This window comes from Patagioenas fasciata, chromosome 6 (assembly GCF_037038585.1).
Source record: "Patagioenas fasciata isolate bPatFas1 chromosome 6, bPatFas1.hap1, whole genome shotgun sequence".
Classification (NCBI taxonomy): domain Eukaryota; kingdom Metazoa; phylum Chordata; class Aves; order Columbiformes; family Columbidae; genus Patagioenas; species Patagioenas fasciata.
In genome coordinates this window covers 17,586,813-17,611,142 of record NC_092525.1, presented here as the reverse complement: position 1 = coordinate 17,611,142, position 24,330 = coordinate 17,586,813, and the positions used below count along the sequence as shown (strand labels likewise).

The following is a 24,330-nucleotide window of genomic DNA, read 5'->3' as shown; positions in this document are numbered from 1 at the left end:
GGCTCTCTTGACGTTGAGAGCTGTTGCCTGAAGATAAACTGCAAAGTAAATTTTAGCTTTTTTTTTTTTTCTCTAGGCTGTTGTGCGGGTGCTTTGTGCTGTGCCATCCTTATTTTTAACTAGACAAATACGGCTTTATTTTCCTCTGTGGGGTTCTGCAAGCTTTGGAGAGGACTGCGGACTATTCTGAACATGATACCACACTGATGATTAAGTTTTTCCAGCAGATCTCATCAGTTAACTTCTAGTGAATAAAAGTAATGGAAAATTCAGCTTTGAGAGTGTAGCTTTGCAATCTAGTTGTGATTCTTAGCAATTTCATAATTTGTTGGGAGGGTTTTGTTTGCATCAGGATGTAATTCCAGATAGGCTGTTGTACAAACCAAGAACAATCGGTGAACTTAGTGTGCAGCAGAGATTGAAAATCACAAGGTTAAACCCTTGTTCTTTGTATCTCAGGCCACATTCTCTTAATGTTGGGTCATCTGGAGGAAATAGTTTCCCATATTGCAATTATTGTAACTAAAAACCACCACAGCAGAGACTTACACCTGGATTTTGGCCATGCTGGTGAACACCCTGCCTACCCAGCCGTACTACTGGCCATCGCTATTCACGAGCACAATTTTGTTAGAAGTAACTACAGACTCACGGTTAACCTTCAGTTTTGGGGGAGGAATTTTGTGTTGGCCAAACGCTGGATCAGGCCCAAGGAAGGCGAGCCAGATGAGGGGACTGGCATGGCTGAGAGCTAAACTTGTGGAAAGAAATAAAAATGCTTTTCCAGCTGGATTAACAGCGCGATCCGTGCTGCGGCATCCAGAATGTCTCTGGCTCATCCCAGCATGAGCTGTGAGTGCTGTAGAAGTTGGGAAAACTCACAGAGTTCAGGCAAACTGTTCCCTCCACCAAGGGTTAACCCGCACCTTTCCCTGTCCTGTCCTCCAAAGGTGTTGAAAGTCTCCAGGATTAGGTGGGAATTCCTGCAGGAGTGACTCAGAAAGTCCGAGGCTGGCAGAGAACTTTTATTTTATGTTGAAAGAGGGAAAGGGTGTGTTAACTTTTCTTCCAAACCCATTGCTGGTGCCTACCAGGCAGCAGTACCAAGCAGCCAGAAGCAGCTCTGCTCAGCTAAATGCTCAGATTTAGCTCAGTGCTGTATTTCCACTCATGTCAGTAAACTAAATGTTCTCAACTGAAGGTTTTGCAATCCAGTATTTTGAGTAATCAGAGTTAATTTTCTGAACAGGCATGGATTAATTATCAGCTGGCAGTTGTTTGTAGCCAGAGATGAGTTCCTTTGGTTGATTATTCTGTGGCTACAAATAAAGTGTACTCAAGCTGTCATTGGTGAAAGAGCAGATAATAAAGAGTAAAGGAAAAGAATATTTATTGAGCCATTACAAGTTTCAAGATGTACTTAAGCAGTTGAGTAAGTAAATGCTGCAGTGAGGCATGGTAGACATAGGAATCCTCTTCAGTGCGTGCTGTGTTGTACTGGTACACTGCCTTGGGCTTTGCACTGGTGCTTATGCATTTTTTAATTGCATTAATTAAATGCGTGTTCTTGTGCATTTTTTAATCCTTGAGGAGCAGAACATAGGACCAAATTGCTTGAGACCTGTTACCCTCAATCTGCAGCCATGAGGAACAGAATAAACTTCCAGGAGACTTTGTCTTTTATTGCTCCACCCCAGTAAGTAGTTTCTGGAGACATCAAAAATAACTGTCTGAGCACCCAAGCACATACACAACTGTAAATAAATATTTACGTTATAAATATGACTGCTCGAGCCAAGTATGCAACCTCTCACACGCAATGTATTATTGCTGATGTTTGATAAATTGTTCTGTAGTTCACCAGTCGTTCTTTACATGAAGTAGCTGGCGTTTGAAGTTAAAAGCTCTGGGAAGCAGCTCGGTGGCCCATGTTTCAGTGTCACTGCTGCTCCCAGGGCAGCTCCTGCGTCCCCTCCTGCATGGCTGGGCACAATTTGGTGTCCCACCACAGCTCGGTGGATTTTAATCAGATTTGCTGATCAGGAGGTGGAAGGTGTTAATGCTCTGAGGTGTCGGGTCACTGTCTTAGCGGGGAGAGTCTGCCTTGGTTCTGAGCCTGCTTGGATTTTTGTTCTCCGTGGCCTCATGTCTAAGTAGCGCAGATCAAGTTCAGCGATGGCACCTTCATGTTCATGGTTTTCTCTGAGACTTTGTCTACCTGTGATTTCCTTCCTTAGCATTTGGTGTTTGTTTTCCTCTTCCCATTTATCCCTCAGTCGACCTGTATGGAATCCCTGTGTGTATGGATGGACTCACAGTAGAGGAGACTAAGCCAAGATACATTTGCAACTGGACACAGACTGCTTTCTTTTTTTTTCATGATGATGTGTGTTACCTACTGTCAGATCTGCTAGAGGTTTTGCTGGGTTGTTTTTGGTTTTGTTTTTTGCCTGGACACTTTATCTGCCTCCTCCTGCAGCAGTGAAAAGCTCAGTGCTGTGGCCGCGGTCTGGGTGCTGCCCAACTGGGTGCTGCGGTTTGGGGCGGTCACCAGGCACAATAAATTGGGAGAATATCGACAACGGGGAGAAGCACATGCCCTGGTAGGAGCAAGAGCTCAGCTCCTGCTGCAAGATGAAGCCTCAGGCTTCCAGAGACAAGGAAATTCATACTGAACGCACCCGTGTTTCACTTGGCTCAGCTGGAACATGGTCACACATGTGGTATTTCTATCAGATCCAAACGCACAAGGAAAGGAGGCCAACCTGCTTATTTTCAAGGTTTATGAGGGGTGTCACTTGCTAAAGTCTCCAGGGTGACTTCAGCCACAAGTTGCGGCAGCCAAGTTATGAGACCATAAGAAAGTGGGTGTATAATGGAAATGGTGACAGAAAGTTTGGGGCTTTAAAAAAAAAAAATTAAAGCAGTCCTCCAGTTTGCAGGCCAACTGTTTGACGTTCACTGAATGAGTATCTTGAATGGCTGAGATGTGAACTATGACTGAAAAGAGATATTGGGCATCCGGCTTGTAGAACTGCAAAGTCTTCACCAGTCTCACAGGATTTCAAAAGTTTGGATGGGGACAGGGCTTGGCTGGAGGACAGTGCCATTTCAGAGCTTCTTTAGTCCCCGTTGCACCTCTAAGGCTTGGAGTGAGGTTTGGCAAAACGAACTTGTACAAACACGACGGCCATGGGGATGGCATGGGGAGAGCTGCGGAGCTTGGGGACGGCATTTGGCTGCTCTGTGTTCATGCTGAGAGCGACAGGAACTGTGCCGAGCTTAGAGAAACGCAGGCTGAAGGGAGACAGAGCAGATGTAGTCAGGAAAGAAGCCTCAGGGGTAAATGTTTTATTGTAACGTGGAGTCAAGAAGCTCCGGTAAATGTAGCCCTGCATCTCCTGCACTGAGCAAATGACACGGTGTGGGCAATGCAGAGGTGACACACACACTGAAAAAACATCTTTTGGCGGATTTGTGTGACACGCAGCGTGTGTTTTGTTTTGTTTTGTTCGCAGCTTCGATGTGGAGAATGGCCCGTCGCCGGGGCGCAGCCCTCTGGACCCGCAGGCCGGCTCCTCGGCGGGACTCGTGCTGCACACCACGTTCCCGGGCCACAGCCAGCGCAGGGAGTCCTTCCTCTACAGGTCCGACAGCGACTACGACTTGTCGCCGAAGACCATGTCCAGGAACTCTTCTCTCCCAAGTGAACAGTAAGCATCAGCTCATGTCTTATTTTACGGTAACTAAGAGCTTCACATGCCCCCCCAGAGCTCTGTGAAGAGGTGCTTGTGCGTGGTACCCACATTTCATAGCCTGACTGCCCAAAACAGTTGCTTTTATGGTCTGCCAAGGCATGACTTCCCTCTCCCTGTCCCATCCTTGAAATATTCCCTCTTTCTCCATAATTTAGCAGAGGAGCTTTCAAATCTGTACCCTGAAATAACAGAGATTTTTTTGCATTTTGCCTTTCTTTGCTACTGGTTCTTGACATGGCAATTTGTGTTTGGGGTGTGAAGTGCTTGCAGCTACTCACAGGGTAAAGCTACTCTCAGGGTAAAGCTACTCACAGGGTAAAGCGGGGACTGCGCTCAAGGCAGAGACGCCCGTGTCCCCACCAGGGCTGCGGGCAGGAAAGCCCTGTCACTCTAGCATGTGCCTTGCCTGGCGATTTTTTGCGCTCTCTTTTCTCCATTAGACTCTCACTGTGTATTCTCAGGGCCTGGTTAACATCACCTCTGCTTTTTCTTAAGTAGCTAACGCTGCATTAGCCTGGACAACAGAAATATGACTGTACTTATATGTGCAGTATTACTCTTCTCTATCCTGTTTTCTGTCATGGGTTGTTCGCCAGAACTGAGCAGAAAATTCAGCAGAGAGCTGAGACAGATGATGGAGCTTGAGAGGATCAATACAACACAGAGTGTGGAGCTTAAATGAGTGTCCTGGATTTGCAGCCCTTCATTTTAAAAGGCACAGTTTAAAGTTTTAAAGCGACCATTAAGCTATTAAAAAAAAAAAGTTTAGCTGTCATGAAAGCCCTACAAGTTTTGTCATGAAATAGAAATCTAAATATTAGTGAGATCCATGAGGAGAATTCTCCTGGAGGAGAACATCCCTCCCTGTTAGGTTAACATTTAGTAAATATTTACCAGGGACAAAGTCACCACTCCAGACTTTGAAAATACCCTGTTTTGTGTAAACGGGGGATTTTAACAATTGAACTGTGTGTGATGGGACGGGGGTAGCTGTGCCCACCACCCTCATTTCTCCAGCTTCAGAGCTGCCTCTAGTTAGAGGTGGTTATTTACTGTAGGTATCAAGGCTCCTGTGGCCCTTGGAGGAGCCGGCATCGTCCCATACTAGTGTTATATATGATATCACCAAAAGAACCCAACTCATATTGACGGTGGTGATCACAGAATGACGATTTTTCTCAGAACTTTTGCTCAAACCTTCCATGATGAAAACAGCCGGACAAAACCCAGAGTCTGAATAGCTTTAGAGACTGTGAGAGAGATCAATAAAAGCCAGGAAATTCAAAGGTGACCTTTCCCTGGGCTGTTATGGTTTTATTTTTTTCCACCATGGTCTGAGCGTGCTGCCTTAACTTTTGAATTTCCTGGCTTTTATTGCCTGATGTTACCGATCTGAATGGTCACTCCAGCCGAGTTGTTTTTGGATATACACTGTGAGACTTTTCCATTAGGAGTGTGATTTTATGTAGTGTTAAATAAAAGCATCATGAGTTAATGTTTTTTGTTTGTTTTGTTTATTTGGTGTGTGTGTGGGGGGGTATTGGTGTTTTTTTTTGTCACGGGTGACATTTCTCTGTGGTGAATGAGTCCCTGTTTGAGGTGAATTCACACATTTTCCTCCATTTCTCCCTAGGCATGGCGACGACCTGATCGTCACACCTTTTGCCCAGGTATGTTGTGAGCCTGTTGGCCTCTCCTATAAAAAAAAAATAAAAATAAAAATAGAAAAAGGTGGAGAAGATGACTTCTCCGGTTTTGCCTCCCTCATAGGTGCTGGCGAGTCTACGGAGCGTGAGGAACAACTTCACGCTCCTCACCAATTTGCACGGCACCTCCAACAAGTAAGTGTGCTATTTTTTCATTCACGACTAGTAGGGGCCGGAGGGGTCCCGGGAGGGTCGGCGGGGGCCGGGGAACCGCGGTATCGCGGTTCCCCGGCCCCCGCCGACCCTCCCGGGACCCCTCCGGCCCCGGGCTCCGGCTGCGCTGACCGAGACCTGCTCGGTGTCTTGCGCGGGCCGCCAGGGGGTGTTAGAGCGCAGCATGGCGAGCCTGAGGAGGGAATGATGTGTTTGTGTTTGGAAATTGTGTGCGATGTAGAGTCATAGAATCATTTCAGTTGGAGGAGAATCTCAGGATCATCGAGTTCAACCATAACCTAACTCTAGCACTAGACCAGGTCCTTAAGAACCTTATCTAAACACCTTTTAAACACCTCCAGAGATGGGGACTCCACCACTCCTCCAATGCCTGACAACCCTTTCTGTGAAGAATATTTTCCTAATATCGAATCTAAATCTCCCCTGGTGCAACCTGAGGCTGTTGCCTCTTGTCTTATCACTTGCCAGTTGGGAGAAGAGACCAACAACCTCCATGCTACAACCTCCTTTCAGATAGTTGTAGAGAGCGAGAACGTCTCCCCTCAGCCTCCTGTTCTCAAGGCTAAACAACCAAATGTGTGTTGGTTGGCTGTGTATCTTCCTCACTTTGCCACCTTGGCTGTCCCAGGTATTCCTTAGGTGCCCAGCTTGGAGTGTGGTTGTCCTCAGTGTTGGGTCAAGCTGTGGTGCTGCCCCATGTTACCACCCTTGTTTCACAAGAGAGGCAGACACGGGCAATGGGGAGAATGCCATGAAGGGAAACCCCAAGCAGGAGGCTGTGGGAATGGGGAGGATTTCCCCAGCAGGGCAGGCAGCAGGGTCCGAGGGGCTGGTTGCAAGCCAGGGATCCTATGTCACTTCATTTGACATTGTCATTGCAGTGAATGGGGAGGTGATGCACTGAACTGGAGAGGTAGATGTTTTTTATACCTGCTGAACAGGAGACACCCAACAAACTCCTTTTTACGCCTTTTTCCGGAACCACCGTTTCCCCTTAGCTATTTATAATGAGCCAGCCATCGTCATTTTCTGGCCTGTCTTGGCCCAGGAGAGCTGTTTTGTGCAAAACCAGCGTCACTCATTCCTGGCGACATCGGCTCCGCACCCACGCGGGTTGCGCAGGCGCTGCTCATTCTGTGTCCCACTGGCTCTGGAGCCAAGGACAAGGTACAAAAGCACATCCCAGTGAGACAGCATGGGCTTGTTCCACTGCCACACACGTGAGTGGCACTGCCAGGGTGCCCACCATGGGCTCTACTTTCTGCCTTCCAGTGCAATCTTGTATTTGACATAAAGCCCAGCGTTCAATCCAGGCGTGAGGTTTTCCTCCCATTGATTTCTGCTCGCAAATTTTGATGGGAAGGAACCACCACATTCCAAGATGGAGGTTAATGGAAAAACAGATGGCTGAAATAGATTCTTTTTTTTTTTTTAAGCTTTGCTTTTTTGAACGGCTCAAGCATTTCAGCAGTTCCTGATGAGGAATCTGAAATTGGACGGGGCCGGAAGGAAGCGAGGGCGTAACCTGCAAGACACACAGGCATCTTGCAGTGTCCTTTTGAAAACATTCCCAGATTCGATTGAGGTATAAAGTCATGTGGCCAGCCAAAGTAAAAGTCATTAAGTGTTTAAACCATTATATACCCCATGTCCAAGTCTGTGGCAGAATGTGCTTCCAGGCGCTGCGGAGCTTCGCGCACAGTTTCCAAACAGCTCTGCTGGGTTACGGCTGTGCTGCCAGCTCATGAGTTTATCATATGTCTCATGATATGTGGTATTTTACTTAAACTTCTGCTCTGGGGATCATGAGAATCTCAGCTTTTCTTTAGCTCTTCCTCTCCCCTCTTTTTTCCTCTTCTCCACCCCCTTTCTCAAGAACGAAAAAGAGGACATTCTCCCACATATTTACAGAAATGCTGGAAAATGTGAATGCTAAGGGGTGGAGGGAAAAAAAACAACAAAAAAAAACACCCCAAAAAAAAGCCAACGAGAAGTCATCTTTTTTGGACTGTAATGTCAGTGTTTCCTGATTGGAAAAGAGGAGAATATGATTAATGGTTTCGAAGTGCCTGAGTTTGGCAGATGCAGCCCAGGACACGGTCAGAAAGCGCCCAGCGCCTTCTCTTCTTAACGCCCACCAGCAAGAGAGAAGGAGCGGGAATGGGGAGCTGTGTACACTTGAACGTAATGGTGTCTAAGAAGGAACCGTGCTGTTGAAACCCAGATCTCTGGGTCCCTGGCTGCCGCAGAAACCAGGACGGGCACAGCCAGGATGTAATTCCTGGACGCCGGGAGCGGTACCGTTCCCTTTGCCGGGGAATACCCTGCTGAATACTAGTTCATCCCTTCCCGCCCCCCCAAGGCATGTCTGTGCAGCTCAGGGTTTGGAGATACCTGGAGAATGTCTCCCCTGATACTGGAAGCGCTGCAGCCATGGCCTGATGTCCCTATTGGGGAGTTTCTGTTTTTTTAGAGATTTCAAGATCTGGCTTTTCAAAGGCTCGGCAGAGGCAGGTCGGGGCAGATTTTCTGAGAAGTAGGCATCCAGCGTGTGCGGCCTGCGCTGAACCCTTCGAAGAATCTGGGTCCTGCAGCTCCCTCCAAAAAGCTGAGGGTTTGAAGTCACAGCTGGGAGCGGGTGCTGCACCCCAGGGTGCTGGCTGCTTCCAAGTGGGTTTGCATCCCCACTGAGGGCCCAGGGCTTGGACCACGACTGGAGCTTCGTTACTCTTACCTGGTTAACGAAACTGTCCTGAAGCGCTTCCGAAGAACCCCCTGGAGCTACAATTGCAGCAGAATTGAGCCACTCGCTCGCTTTGATTTGAGCTTCAAAGGCGAGCTGGCAAATAATGGATGTTTCAGTTCAGGGGCTGACTCAAAAAACTGGGGGTTAGGAGGTTGGCTAAGAGAGAGTGTGGGGAAATCTGGCTTCAGTTAAAATATAGCAGAAGCTTCTTAGGGAAGCAGAAGCCCAAAGTTTCAGTTTTGGTCAGCCTGAAATGCTGCATTCAAGTGAAAATGAAATATCTTGCTTTTGTTGTCAACTCTTTTTAACTTATTAAAAAAAAAGTCTCTTTTCCCCCAAGTAAACTATGGTTTCAACTTGAAAAATTAAGTTTTATTTGGCAAATCTCACAATTAAATATTATGACCTTCGGAGAAATACTGCACCCTTTTTCCAGTCAGACACCCTGTTTGCTTGACTTGAATCAGTTCTTCAAATAGCCTTTGGTCCTTCTGAAATCCAGTGTTTTCTGATGAAATCATTGCTCCTAGTCAAAAAAGGTCCTTCAGCCATTTCAGAGCTTAACTGGTGACCACAACATCTTCTTACTTGCTTCCAGGTACAATTCAGTCTGTGAACTGTGGGTTTTAAAGCCATTGCCTTGCAACCTACACACTGCTGTAGCAGTTGACATTTTTCAGCGTGAGATGGTGGCACATCTTGCCTGGTCCACCTTCTTTTCAGCGTGTGTGTGCTTAGCAAAGGGTCATAACATCTTTGGGTTTTCCTCACAGATATATTGATATTGCTCATTAAGTGCCAAATCATTTTAAAGTGTTTTGGGGCTTCTTTTTAAGTATGAAAAAGGATTTTTAACTATGGCAGTTTGAACTGCTGGTAGGGTTTGAAAAGGTAAAATAATACTTATTTATGGAGTATTCTTTCTCCCTCTTAGGAGATCTCCGGCAATGAGTCAGCCACCTGTCTCCAGAGTTAACCTGCAAGGTACGTGTGTGACTTTGATGATCACCTGCAAGGTCAGATGTAGAGGAAGGCTCATTGTACATCATTTACTGACAGCTGCTTCTCTGCCCCCTCCCCCTGGTGCCATTCAGGGCTCATAGAGCTTCTGGGTTACTTGTGCAAGACCAATACAAGAGAACCATCAGGCCCAAAATGTTGTTATTTTAATGGTTTGGGGTTTGGGTTTATCCTTGTATGTTTGCATGAAAGGCAAACACGATTTTGGTTTGATAGGCATGGCCACAGTGACTGCTGTTCTTCTGAGTCCCTGTGCTGCACAGGCCTGGACAAGCCCCAGCCTACCAGCCTTGAACAGGCTCAGACACAGCTCTATTTTTTTTAAAATTCTGTTTATTTCAGTTTGTTTCTATGTCATCTGTGTAAATGCAATCTCAAAAACCTTTCTCAGGTGAAACTTCCTCTGCTTTTATTAGGCTGCCCTGAAACAGCTTTTTTTGGTGCATGTTTCTTTCATCTTCTTTCCTGTTCCCCCCTGAACACGGTGTCCCTTGGTCACCCTGTCCTTACCCCCATGTTGGGCCAACAGCGGTAGTGGTGGGAGCAAGGGGTGCTCAGGAGGGGTGAGGTGCTGAGGATGGGAAGCAGAGGCCACCTGCTCATGACAAGTTTCTTTATTTGTACACCTGGGTTTAGCCCTGCAGTGCTGGGTGCTCGTGGGAGCCCTCTCAGGAACAGAGCTGGCCCTACTTGCATTAATTTCAAGGTTACTCCCACAGAGAAGGAGATAAGATTTGGAGGAGTGCCCGTTTGTAAGGTTTAATCTCAGCCTTTCCATTAATTACGTGCTTGGAGGGACTAATAAAGTTTAATTTTTACAGTGTGTGAAACCTGGATAACTATCATTTCCTTTCATGCTGTGTCTTATTTACTGTCTGGGGACATGTATAGTCCTGGAGGATTCCAGATTAGGTTCTTCAAAACTTGTTAATGGAATGTGGAAACCTCTGATCCAGAAAGAAAACTGGACATCGTGATCTTAAATGCCGCCTTCACTACCTCTCAGTGCACAGTGTCAAGTCAGGGCTAGCAGGAATGCAACTCATCACCTTCTTTAAAAATCTGTTCTAGCAAGACTTTGATTTTTGTGGCCTGTGTGAAGAAAATAATGGAAAATTTCATAAGCTTTCCATAGATCTGTTTATATAGGTTACAGAATCTAATAACGAAGAGAGAATTCCTTTCCAGGAAATTTTAGATTAATTTTCTTAACACTCTCTGTGGAAACAATTGCTTTCAACTTTTTAACACCTTGTTGGTATTTTCCTACAATATTGCCAGCATGAGCAGTAGGGTACTTGTTACTTTTTAGCTAAAAATTCAAGCTTCTAATGCTGGGAGTACATGAAAATTTCGGCTTCCTTTTTGATTGAAGGCTCTGACACACGTAATTGTTGTACAGCAGTTTTGTGCTACCCTGCAAAGCTCAAAAAGAGAAAGCAGCTGAGAAGAATCCAACTTTTAGCATTTTGAACCGTGTGATCCTGACTCATGGTTTTTAATGTTTCAGTGCTATGTAATTATATGTGGATAGGTGGATATAGCTAAAATAAATTACATTAACATCTTACCTGAGATGTGACAAAGGGAAATGTCCAGATGTGGAAATGAGTTATTTTCAGTGTGTAGGTTTGTATTTGGTAACACAAGGACTGTGGAAGAAAACTGCAGCTCAACACCTTGTGGAATTTGTAAAAAGTAAAAACCTGTAAAAAGGACTGGATTCGTGGCCCCTCAAGTATATGAGTTCTTAACCATGTCACTGAACTGACTTCAGGTGAAGTCTTCATATGAAACAAGAAATGTGAGTTGCATCATTACCATCTAAGTGAATTGAGACAGTTTGTAGGCAAGAATGAGAAATACTTTTGAGATTGGTAGGAAATGGTGTTATTTCCTAAACGAAAGAAGCCAATATTGAAGAACATTATTAGTGAAAACACCTGGGGTTCACAATCAAATTCAGTTTCACATTATTTTGGTTGATTAATTTTACCAGCTCTCACAGGTTCTAGTCTCCCAGCTGAAGCCATCAATCTGTCCAGCAGTTCCCTTGATTGATTTGGTGGCCGTGGTCATTCTGTCCAGTGGTTTCCTTGATCCATTTGGTGGCCCATAGTCATTCTGTCCAGCCATTGTTTTGATGACCACCTTCCTTTACCTATTTACAGCCATCGTTACAAATTGCTACTCATTTTGGTTGAGCAGAAAACAATGATGGCCATTTACTTTCTAAGGAAGTTTCCATTTAAATGCAGCAAGAACAATGATTGTTAGGGGATTTTTTTTTTTTCCAGTGTTTGCAGCTTTTAAATTTTTTTTTTCCTAGATGGCTTCTGATTTGGAAATTATGAAAGGAAGGAGAGATTTTCCTATCAGGGCACTTCCAGTTATGTGTCAATGGCTCCTGTGTCTGAAAGGACACAGGGTGTTTTTCCTGAAAGTTTTTGAGAAGGAAGCAGCAATGTTTTGATTGGGACTGGGCTGCGTTACATCCCTCTAGATAAAAGAATGTGTTTTGAAATGAACTGTGTTTATATTCTCTAGACGGGTTAGTCGGCAAAGCTTGGAATTTTATTTTAGCTTTCCCATGTCACACATTGATTCATAGATTTACCACAATCAATTGACATCAGTATGAACACCTCATATATGTCTCCTTCTATTTGTCATTAGGGGAGTGATTTATATCCTGTTATGAAAAGTACAGAACTTGGGGTTTAAAGCAAACTAGCATACATTAATAAAATTACCCTGGAGGGAGACAAATTGCATTCAGCATTTGCACTGGAAGTAACACATGCCAGCTGTTTACCCCAGCTAGAATATTACAGGATTTGTCAGTTGTTTGAAAGCGAGAGGAGCCAAATCTGGTGCTGGTGTATTCCCAAGGACTTGCATCACCGAGGACTCAGGCCCACGGCGAAATCAGGGAGCTGGGTCAAAATTAGGATTTTTTTTTTCTTGCTTGCTTTGATTTTCTTGAAAGCATGAAAAATTCTGGCCAGGTTTTTCATGGGACAAAGCGCTTTCAAAGCCGATACTGATGTCACTGTAAATTTCAGAGCTTTCTTAACCTTATAACCACAGCCATAAAAGGAAGAGGAATATGTATTGAACATCCTGTGTTTTGTCCTTGATATCAGCTTAAGTAAATCTGGCAGATTTTTCCTGTTATTTTGTTATAATCGCGCATCACAGGAACGAAGAAAATTGCTTTTATGAATTAACTGAGAAACTGTACCGTGGCAATAAGCAGCTGTAGCAAAAAGTTCATCAGTCCTTAATGAGGTCCTGTATGTCCTGGCTGGGAGGACAATGTAGATCCCCCAGTCCATGGGCTCCTATGGTGTGAGGCATCGCACACTCCTCTGGGGTGACAGAAACAGTGATGGAAGGACTGTTACACAAGGGTCTGTGTCATTTCTTTCTCCTATTCTCTTTTTTTTTTTCAATGTGGTCTCTGCCACAGTTACTTTCATTGACCTTTGTGCTACCTTGGGCTCAGTGAATCCATCAGCTCCTTCTCAATTCAGCTCTTCTTTCCCCAGGTGTCAGTGAAAGGTCTTTAGATCCCACCCAATTGATTCAACTGATTAAGTCCTTAACCAGTAACAAGCCTGGTGGTTCCCACTTAGTTTTGTTCCTTCCTCCATATTTATTTACTTCACTGGGCTCTGAATTTAATCATCTTTCCCTGGCCGCCACATTCAGTCTAAGTCTCTTGTTCTTCCACCCACTTTGGTACAATATTTTCTCCACCTGTTTTGTTTCCTTTGTATTTTCCCCAGGACTTTTCCATATTGTCCTGTTTCCCCATGTTCTCGCAGCTCAGTGCAGGACGGGTGCTGTTTGCTCAGATTCCCAATATCAAGGCCTCTGCCTCACTGCACAACCATGGTCATGTACCTTTCTCAAGAGCAGGCGACCTACTGCCCCTTGGATACTTTCAACACTGAATAATTATAGTATGTCCTCACAATTAATTATACACCTAGCAATATAATCTAGCTAATTTGCTTTGCCACCGGAGGCTTTGCGGGGTGTAGCGCTTTGGGATATGTCACACACGGGCTTTTCAGGGCTTATGGGATTAAAGCTTTGTTCAAATTCCTCTCTGGGGATGGGAGTGAGAGATTGGTATTTTTCTTCCTTGTGCCTTTAGCCTCCGCTTTCCTGCACATCTGCACGTTTCTCCGCACTTCTCACATGCCTTTACACGAACTCAAAACTTGCACTCTCTCATTTTTTATGTGGGTGTAAGATGTACACGGACTCGTGCGCGCACATTTGTATGAAGCATAAGCAAAAGACTGGATAACGCTGGTGCTTGTGCTAATGAGGGTCCCAACTTTTTGTAGGAGTTAACAAACCCTGTGCGTCGAAGTCAGCTCTTGGTTACGAATATCTGTAAATCCCAAGTAATTAGTGTGGAGCGAATGCTCTTGCACCATGCTTCCTCCGCTTGGCGTGCGGAGAATGGCTCTGGGCATATGTGAAATAGAGGATGCGTTTCGAAATTCTGCTGGTCTGCTGCAAGTTTGGCTGGAGATCTGACCCTTTTGATTTTGAAACAGATTGTACAAGTCAAGTAGATGTGGTGGTTTAGGCTTTTATAGCAAGTGTGCGAGAGGAGCCAAATAGCTGAGCTAAAAAATAACTGTGCACAGTAAATTCAGTGGTGCTGTAGACTTATTTATTACCTGCAAATATTATTTTTAAAGGATGCAGTATAATCATGCAGATTATTTAGAAACTAAGCTAAACTGTAAAATAGATCAGATATCAGCTTAATGATGTGACTGAGTAAAATTAATCCTGTTGAATTGTGAAGTGATTCTTACTGCTTGAGGAATTGAAAGTGCGTCTCAAACTGAACTTCAAAAGCTACCTGCAGAAAAAGCAAGTGTTGCTGACCAAGCCCCACAGCGCATTTGGGGCAGTTTCTGGCTGTTTGGGGTTAGTTCATTCCCGCAGAGAGTCCGTTTCGCGTGTTGCGCCTGCCTGCGAACACACACCCCCTGAAAGTTGGACTCATGCATCTTAGTAAGTATTTCAGTTATGCTATTGACGTCAATGCAGTCATTAAATAGATTGCCGGCCCTCCCATCAGTAAACCTGTGCCAAAGACCTAGAGGCAGACACATTTTAAAAGAAGAACATCAGGTTTTCTTTTAGCATTTGGAGAGAATAAGGGAAAAGTTTCTTCTGAAGTCACTGTGCTTCTCAATAAGGGAGGTTTTTTCTTTTTGCTTAATTTTCTAAGACTCATTTTCTGCAAAGATAATTGCTGTGTTTTATTTAACACGCTTTTATTTTGTTATTGTGTGCATGAACAACTCCAAATGAGACTAAAGAGTAATTTTTTGACATCAGCTTCGGCTGAAAAGTGACACTCATTTTAGGTCTCCCGGCTAGATTTATTTGTGTATCGAGTAACAGAAGGTATTCAGGCAAACCTGTTTAGCCTTTGACTCCAGAAATTCTGCAAGGATTGATTTCATGACATCTATATAAGAAAATAGCCTCCGTTTCTCCTCGGCAGGCTCTGAAGACACACAAGCTAATCATGACTCCATAGCAACGGACAAAAACTGTTTTCCCCTCTGCCCCACCTGTGGATGTCACATGAAGATGCTCCACGTGCTGCTGCCATCAGGAGCCTGTCACTCCCAGGGCCACAGCTGCCATCTGCGGCCGCTGTGCCAGCGAGTCCTCCCCACGGTGCTCGTACCATGCCGCTGTATTTTTGAGCCGAGCTGGGTTCCCCTGGCAGGTCCTGGGCTCCCCTGGAGCTCCCCTGACTGCAGGCGGCTCCGCATCGCACGGTTCTCCTCGCGCACTGTGGGGAATGGCTCTGGCCGTCAGCTCCAAAGGGGCTGCGAGCTGAAAACCTTAGGAGATGTATAGATGGCATCCTCACCCAGGTGGAGGGAGAACCTTTCCTTTGACAAGATAAGCAGGTATGTTGTAATCATCACCAGCATTGCGTTTTTGAAGAACACTTGAGGAGCCAAACCACTGGTTTTTATTTTTTTCTTAATTGTGGTTGTCATTTCACTGATGATATCACGCTCTGCTGCGTAGGATAAAACCATAAAAAGAGTCATAGGTTGTTAAAAGGGCTTCTCCCTGATGGATGGTTTCTGAGTAATCCAGGCAACTGTGAACCCGAGGTGGCAATGAAGAGATCTTCCTGGTGGCGTGTTGTCGTTGTGTCCCTGTGTTTTCATGATGTCCCCATGTTCTCATTGTGTCCCCATAGTCACTCTGCTCTTTAAGCGCAGGTCAAGCCCCGAAAGCCCCGGATCGCTTTACTCAGCTCCCGTTCCTCTCGGATTGCTTAAGGCCTCTGTGAAGACAATAGGACTTTGCCATTGCTAATATCAGAGCTGATAAAATCTGTGTTTCTTTTGTTTTCTGCGCAGAGTGATAATAGTTGCTGTGGGTGAGATTTTGACATCGCAATTTTCCGTGTACTGAATCAGTTCCATATGAGTTTAAGAAATGTGTATTTGATCTGAGAAAAAAAAAAAATACCCGAAACCAAACAAAACCACCCAAACTTGTGTCGGTCCAAGTTATTTTATTTTTTTTAGCTTGTGGGGCATGGTTTGTGCATGCCTTAGTGATGATAAGGGTTCTTCATTGTCCCACTTGTTTGAGCCCCCCCAGCTTCATGTCATCAGCATTTTTCAGCCGGTGGGAGCTGACCCGGCCTCCTGCGCACCCATTGCTCGCCCCCGCAGCAGCTATATATAAGTTTTCCTTCCTCCCCCGAGGCCGAGCTCCCCACTGCAGCTTCGTGGCCCGGACACAGCTGGGCCATGGGAGCGTGAGCGGCCACGTCCCAGCATCCGCACGGAGACATTCCCAGGGTGATGCACCCCACAAGTCCCAGAGCCACCAGCCTGCCCTGGGACAGTCCCCATGGTGCACACTTTGTCCCTCCTGCAGGATCTGATCCCAAGTGTAAGTTGCTTTAGTGTTGTCTTTTGAAAAGTATTTCTGACTTTTGTTTTTTTCGTCATCAGTGCCCACATCGTTTAGTCCATAGTTGGGTGGAACTCCCGCTGTTCTGTATTTATCGGGTTTGTGTTTGATTCTAGTCTGGAGGGGCGTATACAGGAGGGGAAAGCACTGGCCTCGAGGAACAGAATTTTAATTCCATTTTCCTCTGTGGGGTAGACAGCTTGCCCACCAAAGTTAACTACACTTATAGGGTAATAATTATAAAAATTAAAACTTTGAGAACTTTTAAAACCAATGTATAATCCAGACAGAATTAAAAGCAGGAGTAAAGGATTGTTAACACACTTTTCCCCCTATTCAGTTATGGAATTGCATCCATTCTGAGATACAGTTTAGACTCACCAATTTCCAACCGGTGATACTGAACAATGAATACTATCGACTGTTCTCTGTGTTCAAATCACCCAGAAATGCTCTGGCTTTACTATCAGTATATTTTCACCTCCTGGCTGACTAAAAAAGATTTATATAGTTAAGCATGGTGTGCTTATAGTGTATGCATAATGTCATTGTGCAACTGGTGAAGAATGTTATGCTAATAGTTAATGAAACTTTTTATTGGTATATTGTTTGTTCTGTAAGAAGTGTCTGCAAATGACAGCCTTAAGTATTGTATAATTGCAATACTTTTTTGACAGAAAGGAAACAACTTAATTATTTATGGTTATTAATAAAACATACCAGGTTCTTAAGTTAATTCAGTTCACTGGAAAAATATGTATGCCTACAAATATTTTTTTTAGGCGGCAGACTTTAAAAACATCTAAATACGTCCGTCCCTGTGAAATATATTTTCATGTCTAAAGGTACCATTGATTGACTTTGTTGTGTGTTCAGGCACTTAATCATTTTAGGAATTCAGAATGTAAAAAAGAAAACAAAACCAAACCTTCCAGAATCTAGCAGGGTGTTGATTTGACAATTAATGTATTTTGGTTTTATATTCAGCTCTGTGCCTGTTGAAGGCCGGTGTTGAACAGCCTTTCATCAACCAGTACAGGAGGAGGATCTGACCCAGGCTTAGACACTGTGTTTGGTTGTTTACCAGGAGCCCTAATCAGTACCCATTATTTAGTGCTAAATACTTGCATAGTCGGATTTAGTTTTAAAAGAGCCACACTTTTTAATGTAGATATTCTAGTATAAATATCCTGCTGTCATAAATATACCTTTCCAAGAGGAAATTAAACAGCTACGCGTATGAAAACCCTTCTACCACACCTCCACACTCTTCAAAAAAATTCTTAAACAAACATTTTTATGTTTTACCTAAAAACCTCCAGGTTCCAGGCGTTGAGAGCAAAGTTTTGGACCCAGCGTACCAGGGCCCTCAGAGCATATTCCAGACACCCCGGTGTTTTAATTTGAAATGGGCTGAATCCTGTTAGGCCTTTCCTGCTGCAAACAAGCATTCAGGGAGGGTTTACAAGCTTAGCACTTAATACCAAAACGATTCTAAAATGTCACATTTTACAAGCAATGTATTTTCCTTTAAACACCATCCATTAGCTTGTCAAAAGCAGGACACAGTTGTAGCAATCGTTGAGTTCTCTGAAAAGCCAGCATAGTCTTCTGAGAAGTGGAAAAGCCAGCCTGCCTCCTGCTCCCCTTCCCTCGCTGAGTTTTATGAGAAATGACCCGAAATCATGGCCCTGCTGTTCCCGAGTCAAACGTGGGACGTTTGGATCCGCACTTTGGATGTGCTCTGTGGGGACTGTCATCCGACGAGCTGAGCGTGGCGTGGGGCCCGTCCTGCTGGGAAAAACTCAAACACTCAGGAGTTGGCAATGCATTAGCAAACACAAGTGTGGGGGTTATCGATAATAGATCTCACTAGCATTTGGCAGCTGTGAAATATTTTCTTCCCAAAGATACTTCTTGAAGAAGAGGAATCCAGACACAAATCTCCAGTCTAACTGGTGTATTTTCTGTTTTAGCAGTAATACTTTATGGGACATGGTCCACATCCAGATCCTAGTCAAATCCTGGGCCTTCATCTTAATTCAAGTTCTTTGGGCAGGGTATTTCCCGAAATTCCAGTTACTGCAGTGTCACAGACTGTTAGCAGCTTCCTGGGTTTCAACTAAATTGTGTGAAACTTTTAAATATTTCCATCCACTTACAGTGGGAACCTGCTATCCAGGTAGAAGCCAGAAAATCTGTTACTCACACTTTATAGATCAGGAACGAAAAATGAAACACAGGGAGAGATGATGCTCACACCACATTTTTCAGCAGCAGCTGCTCATTTGGAGCCTCCCTTTGTAACACATCCAAATGTGGTCAGTCCAGCATGCTGCTAGAACCTCTCTTATTGCAAATTGCCTTAGATGGAAAGTCATGTGCAGCTTAAAATCAGATTTTTCACAGAAATTGTATGAGTTTCACAGAGCTTATTTGGCAGAATTAATTACTTGAGGGGAGTGGTGTGAATGCTCTTGGCCAAAGCTAACACAAGGTGCTTCCATTATGCTCCCAAATATAAGAAATTCTGAAAGGTGCCACAGAGCATAAAACTTAAAGCATAAAAAATGACCTATGGAATAATCTGCAGTAGACCAGACCATATTTAACGTTCAGTGGGGAACATTTCCATTTCCATGTCCACTTAGTCTGATATTTTAACTGGAATTGTTAATAAGGGCGCCTTTAGCGTAGCTGACATTTTGATTTCTTTGAGCTCGGTTTGAGGTGCTTAAATATATATATTATGAGGGCCTTAACTGAATATGTTTTGGGAGTGAAAGGCTGTTCTTGCCTGTGCTGGCTGCAGGGGTTGGACAAGCTCTTACGCTTCCAAGTCAGCTTGTCATTGCTGGGTTGGAGTTTATCTTGCACTTGCTCCTTCAGGACAGCTCCCCGGTTACTGGGCTGTAGCATAACAACCCCATTCGGGTCAGGACTGAGACCCCAGATTTGAGAAAAGTAGTCAGACCTCCGGGTTTAATCGCCTTCTGGCTAAAATGATCCTGATATGAGAAACAAAACCCACAAGTAAACGATTATCTGGTGTTCTATATTCTCTGTTTTTTATCGGGGATAACCATGTAATGAATCTGATGCAGTGTCTGGGAAAATATGGTCCAGTTCTGACCCGCGTCCCAAACGTGTATTTTAAAAAACTGGTGACCAGGGTGTGATGGGCCTCAGTTTGGAGGTGACACGGCGGAGATCAGCACATGAAAGGGGTAATATGGAATATGAAAAGCTGTCAAAACAGATGATGCTGGTTTGTAGAATACTGACATCTCCCTCTTCCTCCCCACCCTTGTACCCGTGGGACTTAACTCGGTGATTTTGAACAGATTATTCTAAAAGGCTGTACGTGCAGTTTAGTAAACATACAGCACACTGAGTCACAGCTACGAACAGCTGAAGTTGGTCGCTAGGGTAGATTAATACAGATGATTAGCCCAGTGAATATTTTAGCTCTGTTGTCAGCTACTGCAGGTCTGGAGGTTTTTAGTTTTGTGACTTGAGGCTCACTCTGAATGTTCAGAGTCACAGTGTGTGGACGTGCACAAAACGGATCCGTTTGTCCGGAGAGCTGTCTGGAGGACGCTTGCTCAGAACTTAAAACATTCTGTGTTCTCAAAAGCTGGAGGATCTCTGGTTAAGAAACAATTTTTAAAATTGCGTGTGCTTTCTAATTATTCAAGCTATTTCTGCTGGTTCTGCTCTGTGAGCGGCCCAGGCTCTGCAGTGAGCAATACTCTGACTTCCCACCGTGTCATTTGGTGCAATCGCAGATCAGTCGATAGGGCTTACTCAGAGTATCACTTGAAAACCTAATATGTCAAAACGGGTCATTTTTTGCAATATGCCATGTACTTGAGCAGCTCTGCTCATTGCGGAGGAGCAGTATCTGTGGGTTTCAGCTGTACGATGACAGTTGTATTCATTTATTTTGAAAGACTAAGTAAGGGCAGAAAGTTCAAATAAGGTAAGTCAGCGAGGTTGACTTTATTACCCTTTGGGTATGTAAAATATCTATTGTAGGAAAACAGATTAAAATTCCAAACTAAATCATTTTTTTAAGCTTCCATCCTAAAGGATAATGCTTTCAAGATATTACTTTTAGCCATGAAAAAAAACACAATTATATTTTATAATTCATATCATTTAAATGGTGGCTCAGAACTGACTGTATGCCCAGTCTTGCCAAGGCTGAGAGCAGGATATACGGACATGAAAGTTGATATGCATCTTAAGGAATTCCTAGGAACTATGGTTGGGATGCCTCTAGAAGCCACATTCTAAACTTTCATATTGCAAACCTTAAGGAAATTAAATTGAAAGGAAATGGAGGACAATTTTGTGTTAAATTATAACCTTTACAGGAGCCAAGGAAAAGGATGTAAACAGGTCTAACATTTTCCCAGCAGCCTGTTCTACATTGCTGTCATGACATGAGTAGCCTTATTCTGACCCTCATTTAAAATTTCTGAATAATTCGCCTCATGAATAGCCAAGGATTATTAACAAACTTTGTCTTTACATCTAACACCAGTAGCCAAGTGGAGCTTTGTAGGTGGATTGGCACTGTGCTTTGTGCTTCCAGGATTCCTTCCTGAGGTTCCTCTTCCATTTCCTACTCCAGTGTCTGCTTCACTAAGTTTTATTATCTCTAGGTTAAACTGGTTCAAAACCTGAATTGATGAGTATGTGGATGAAAGCAACATCTGGATTCTGTGGCAGATCCAAATGCAGACCTTTTTGTTTGTGCTTTGCAAAATTCTTTGGACACAGTGAAACAGAATACGGTTAGTCCCTTGCATCTTTCATGCTTATTTTTTTTCCCCTTTGTTGAATTAAAATCATTGCTGTTGTCTGCCTAGAAAGTTCCATCGCACCCATGGTCAGTCCGTGGCACCAGGTAGCGAAGCGCCGACGTCCTCAGACAGGCTGTGGCTGAGCCAGAGCCGGAAACCGTCTCGCCACAACAGCGCGGGATGGTGCCCCACCTAATTAAGCCTGTTGAAAGGCAGGGCTAATTAGTTTAGGTGGAGCGTCTTGTTAGCACAACGATGTTGCTTCCAGGATCCAAGTTGGTTTCCCTGCACGTGTAATCTCACCAGCCCTCTCCCAGCCAACCCACATGTATCAAATGAGATAATACAGTGCACGGCACAGGTCAATCCGAAGTGCGTAGCTAGGTAGTTTCATAATTGTATCCTGATTTTTCCATCTCTTTCTCATACTCCTGCATTCATGTGCATGCCATGTGCTCAGGAAGAAAACGTTTCTGCTCACACAGTGAAATGTTCATCTCATTGTGATCTGACCCTTCCTTGTTTAGCTGGAGAAACAAAACCACAGTCTGGACAGCCCATGATTTACAGGGAGCTGGGACTGGGGTTTCAGTCCCCCGGCTCAGCTCTCGGTCTGGGCTGGAACCTTCCTCCTGTGGCCCATCAAGACCCAGAGTCAGCTCCTTCTCCAGCCTGCAGCTCTTTGGGCTGTTTTCTCTGCACTTTGAGGAGTGTGTTGAGTAAAGGTGTGATGGGGATTGACTTAATTTAAAAATTCTTAATGGCTTTGGTGATTGTGATCTGTCTTCAGAAATGTGTTTGAGGTGGGTGCTTATTTCCTTACGAAATGTCATCTGAAAAATCTTTTTCAGCGTTCTCCTTGTGGATGTCTCCTTTAAGTGCACTGTCAGCTTTTTGCATTTGTTTGTTAGACCCTGCGTGGGAGAGGTGCTCTCCTGCATCGTCATTTTCCTCCTGTCTTGTGATTAAGGCAGGAATCCTACAGGGCAACAAGGAATCGAGCCGGGTCAGTAAAACGATAATGTGTCAAACTGTGTGTTTGCTCCCCGAGATAAAGTTGGAACTGAGCGATCTTTCCCCTTCATTCGACAGGCCAAGATTAGATTCTGCCCCTCTTGCCATTTCTGCTTCTCCCTTTCCCTGGACTGAGGAATTCCTACTATGCAGGCAAATCCCGTTCCCAGATTCCCCCGTGATATCGATGCTAAGTGACATCTGACAAGATGCTTCCTGCATTTTGTTACTTCCATTTGGCACCATAAAAGCACTGTCACTTACCCTTCTGATTTGTGGCAGCAGGGCTGTATTGTTCCCTCCTGGACACTGTGGAATCAGGGACTGCTGTGGGGGACAACACTCCATCCACCCTACCATCAGGAGGTATCTCCAATCTAAATCCTTCTTCAGAACAGTCTCCAGTTTTCCTCACTCATTAGCATTTCAGATTAAACCTTTAGGCTTATCTTCAAATTAAACCTTTAGGCTTATCTTCAGATCAGAAGTTGCCTCTCTGGGAAGCTTCATAGGATTCTATTATCCACCTCAAGGTGCTGTTAGTGTTTTCACCTCATTTTTGCACCTCATTGTCATGCAAAAGGTGCAGTGTTAACTTTGCTTTGGGAATCTTGATCTTTAATCTTTATACTATAGCATTTTTAAAGTTGAGGTTTGCTCAGCTGTTTTACTGACACATGTAAAGACAAAATAAACGTAAGAGCACTTTTTGAGTTTAATTCAGGACCGTAGTTTTTTGTTGGCTAGTCCTTTCCAAGTCATTTCCAATGCTCCACCTCAACTTGAAGAGAGATGTTAGTATTATTTATTCTGCAGGAATGAAGATTCACGAGGTGAAATCTACACTCTGCTGCAGTGCCCACTGAAGCTCTAGTCCTTCTCTCCAAGTCGCATTTTGTAAATCCAGTTCTTTGCAAGGCAATACTGGAGTAGCGATCCTCTCCCCATTTTCTTCCTGCTTTTTCAGCCTGTTTCTAAGGTGTCTCCAGGGATATAATGGGCTTTCCCATCAGCAATCCATGGAAAACTGCAGCTGTATCCCTCAACCGACTCCAGCTTCAGCTTCTTGTGCTCAGCCAGATGGCACACACAGGCTGAACTGCTGGGATTATCCAGGTGGGTGTCTCGGCCGTTGGTTGCCTCTTCCACGTCATCATCTTGTCCTAGAAGGAGCAATGCTTTCGGTACCGCACGGCCCAGCCCGGGGGACCCTGGACGCTGACAGGAGAGGATGAACTCAGACAAGAAGCGCTGCTTGTGGGCACCCGTGGTTATTGCCACAAAGCCTGGCAAAGCTGAGTGACTTCTCCAGTGCCTACGATAATAAACCGCAATCACCCTGCTCTTGACTAATTGGTAAGCAATTGTTTAGTTACTACTAACAGGCAGTGGTCTGATCAATGGGTTGCTGACCCATTTGGGTCCTTGGTGACCTGATTCTCATGACCTGGCTGCTGATCCACCCTGACCAGCCTGCCCACCAGGATTGGTGGGTATAACCAGGACTTTTACAGGTTTGTCCGGTTCTGCCTTAACTGGCTTCATCAGGGCTTGACTGTTGCTCTAGGCTGACCTCTTGGTCTGAGTTTCCTTCAAATGTTTCATTTTTGCCTCAAAACTGTGGCTGGGCCCCTGTGACTGATCTCCAGCTGCTCACCTTGGGATGAGTTGTGGGAATCGGGATCAAAGCAAGACTGAGGGGGCCGTGCTGCCCAACACTAGGCTCTGCAAAAGTTTTTCTGTTTGCTGCTGAGGGCCTCCATTTACTACTTGGTCCCAAGACTCTGTCATTGTCATAAGATTCATTTCACCTAACAATTACAGACCAATCTTAACTAGTGGCTGGGTTTTGAAGAAAACGTATTGCGAGCTCGGGAGCAAACCATCCTGTTGTGCAGGAAGATCAGGAATTTCAGCAGAAGCCAACTCGGCAAAGCAAGGAGCTTCTTAGCAAGCCAAAGCGCAAAAAAGAGAGCAGGCAAAGGGTGAAAAGGACTGGTAACAAGGGAGGGATGTGAAAGTGCAGTTTGAGTGTGGAGGGTGAAGCTTGGGCAGACCAAACACTGGCAGAACTGTGGCTAGTGAATGGACCCAAATGTGTAAATGAA

General features: G+C 44.6%; 1 protein-coding gene across 5 annotated transcripts in view; it reads left to right on the top strand.

The window, feature by feature from the left end:
- Nucleotides 1-24,330, top strand: part of PDE4B (phosphodiesterase 4B) — a 200,432-nt gene that overhangs the window by 139,308 nt on the left and 36,794 nt on the right. For 3 of the 5 annotated variants that reach the window (XM_065841890.2, XM_065841891.2, XM_065841892.2), the window contains 4 exons: nucleotides 3,519-3,713; nucleotides 5,392-5,428; nucleotides 5,529-5,599; nucleotides 9,319-9,368. In XM_065841890.2, the coding sequence (XP_065697962.1) occupies nucleotides 3,519-3,713; nucleotides 5,392-5,428; nucleotides 5,529-5,599; nucleotides 9,319-9,368 (353 nt within the window). Of the gene's footprint in view, nucleotides 1-3,518; nucleotides 3,714-5,391; nucleotides 5,429-5,528; nucleotides 5,600-9,318; nucleotides 9,369-16,357; nucleotides 16,377-24,330 lie in introns of those variants that run through there. The other 2 variants (XM_071810065.1, XM_065841897.2) reach the window with 2 other exon arrangements.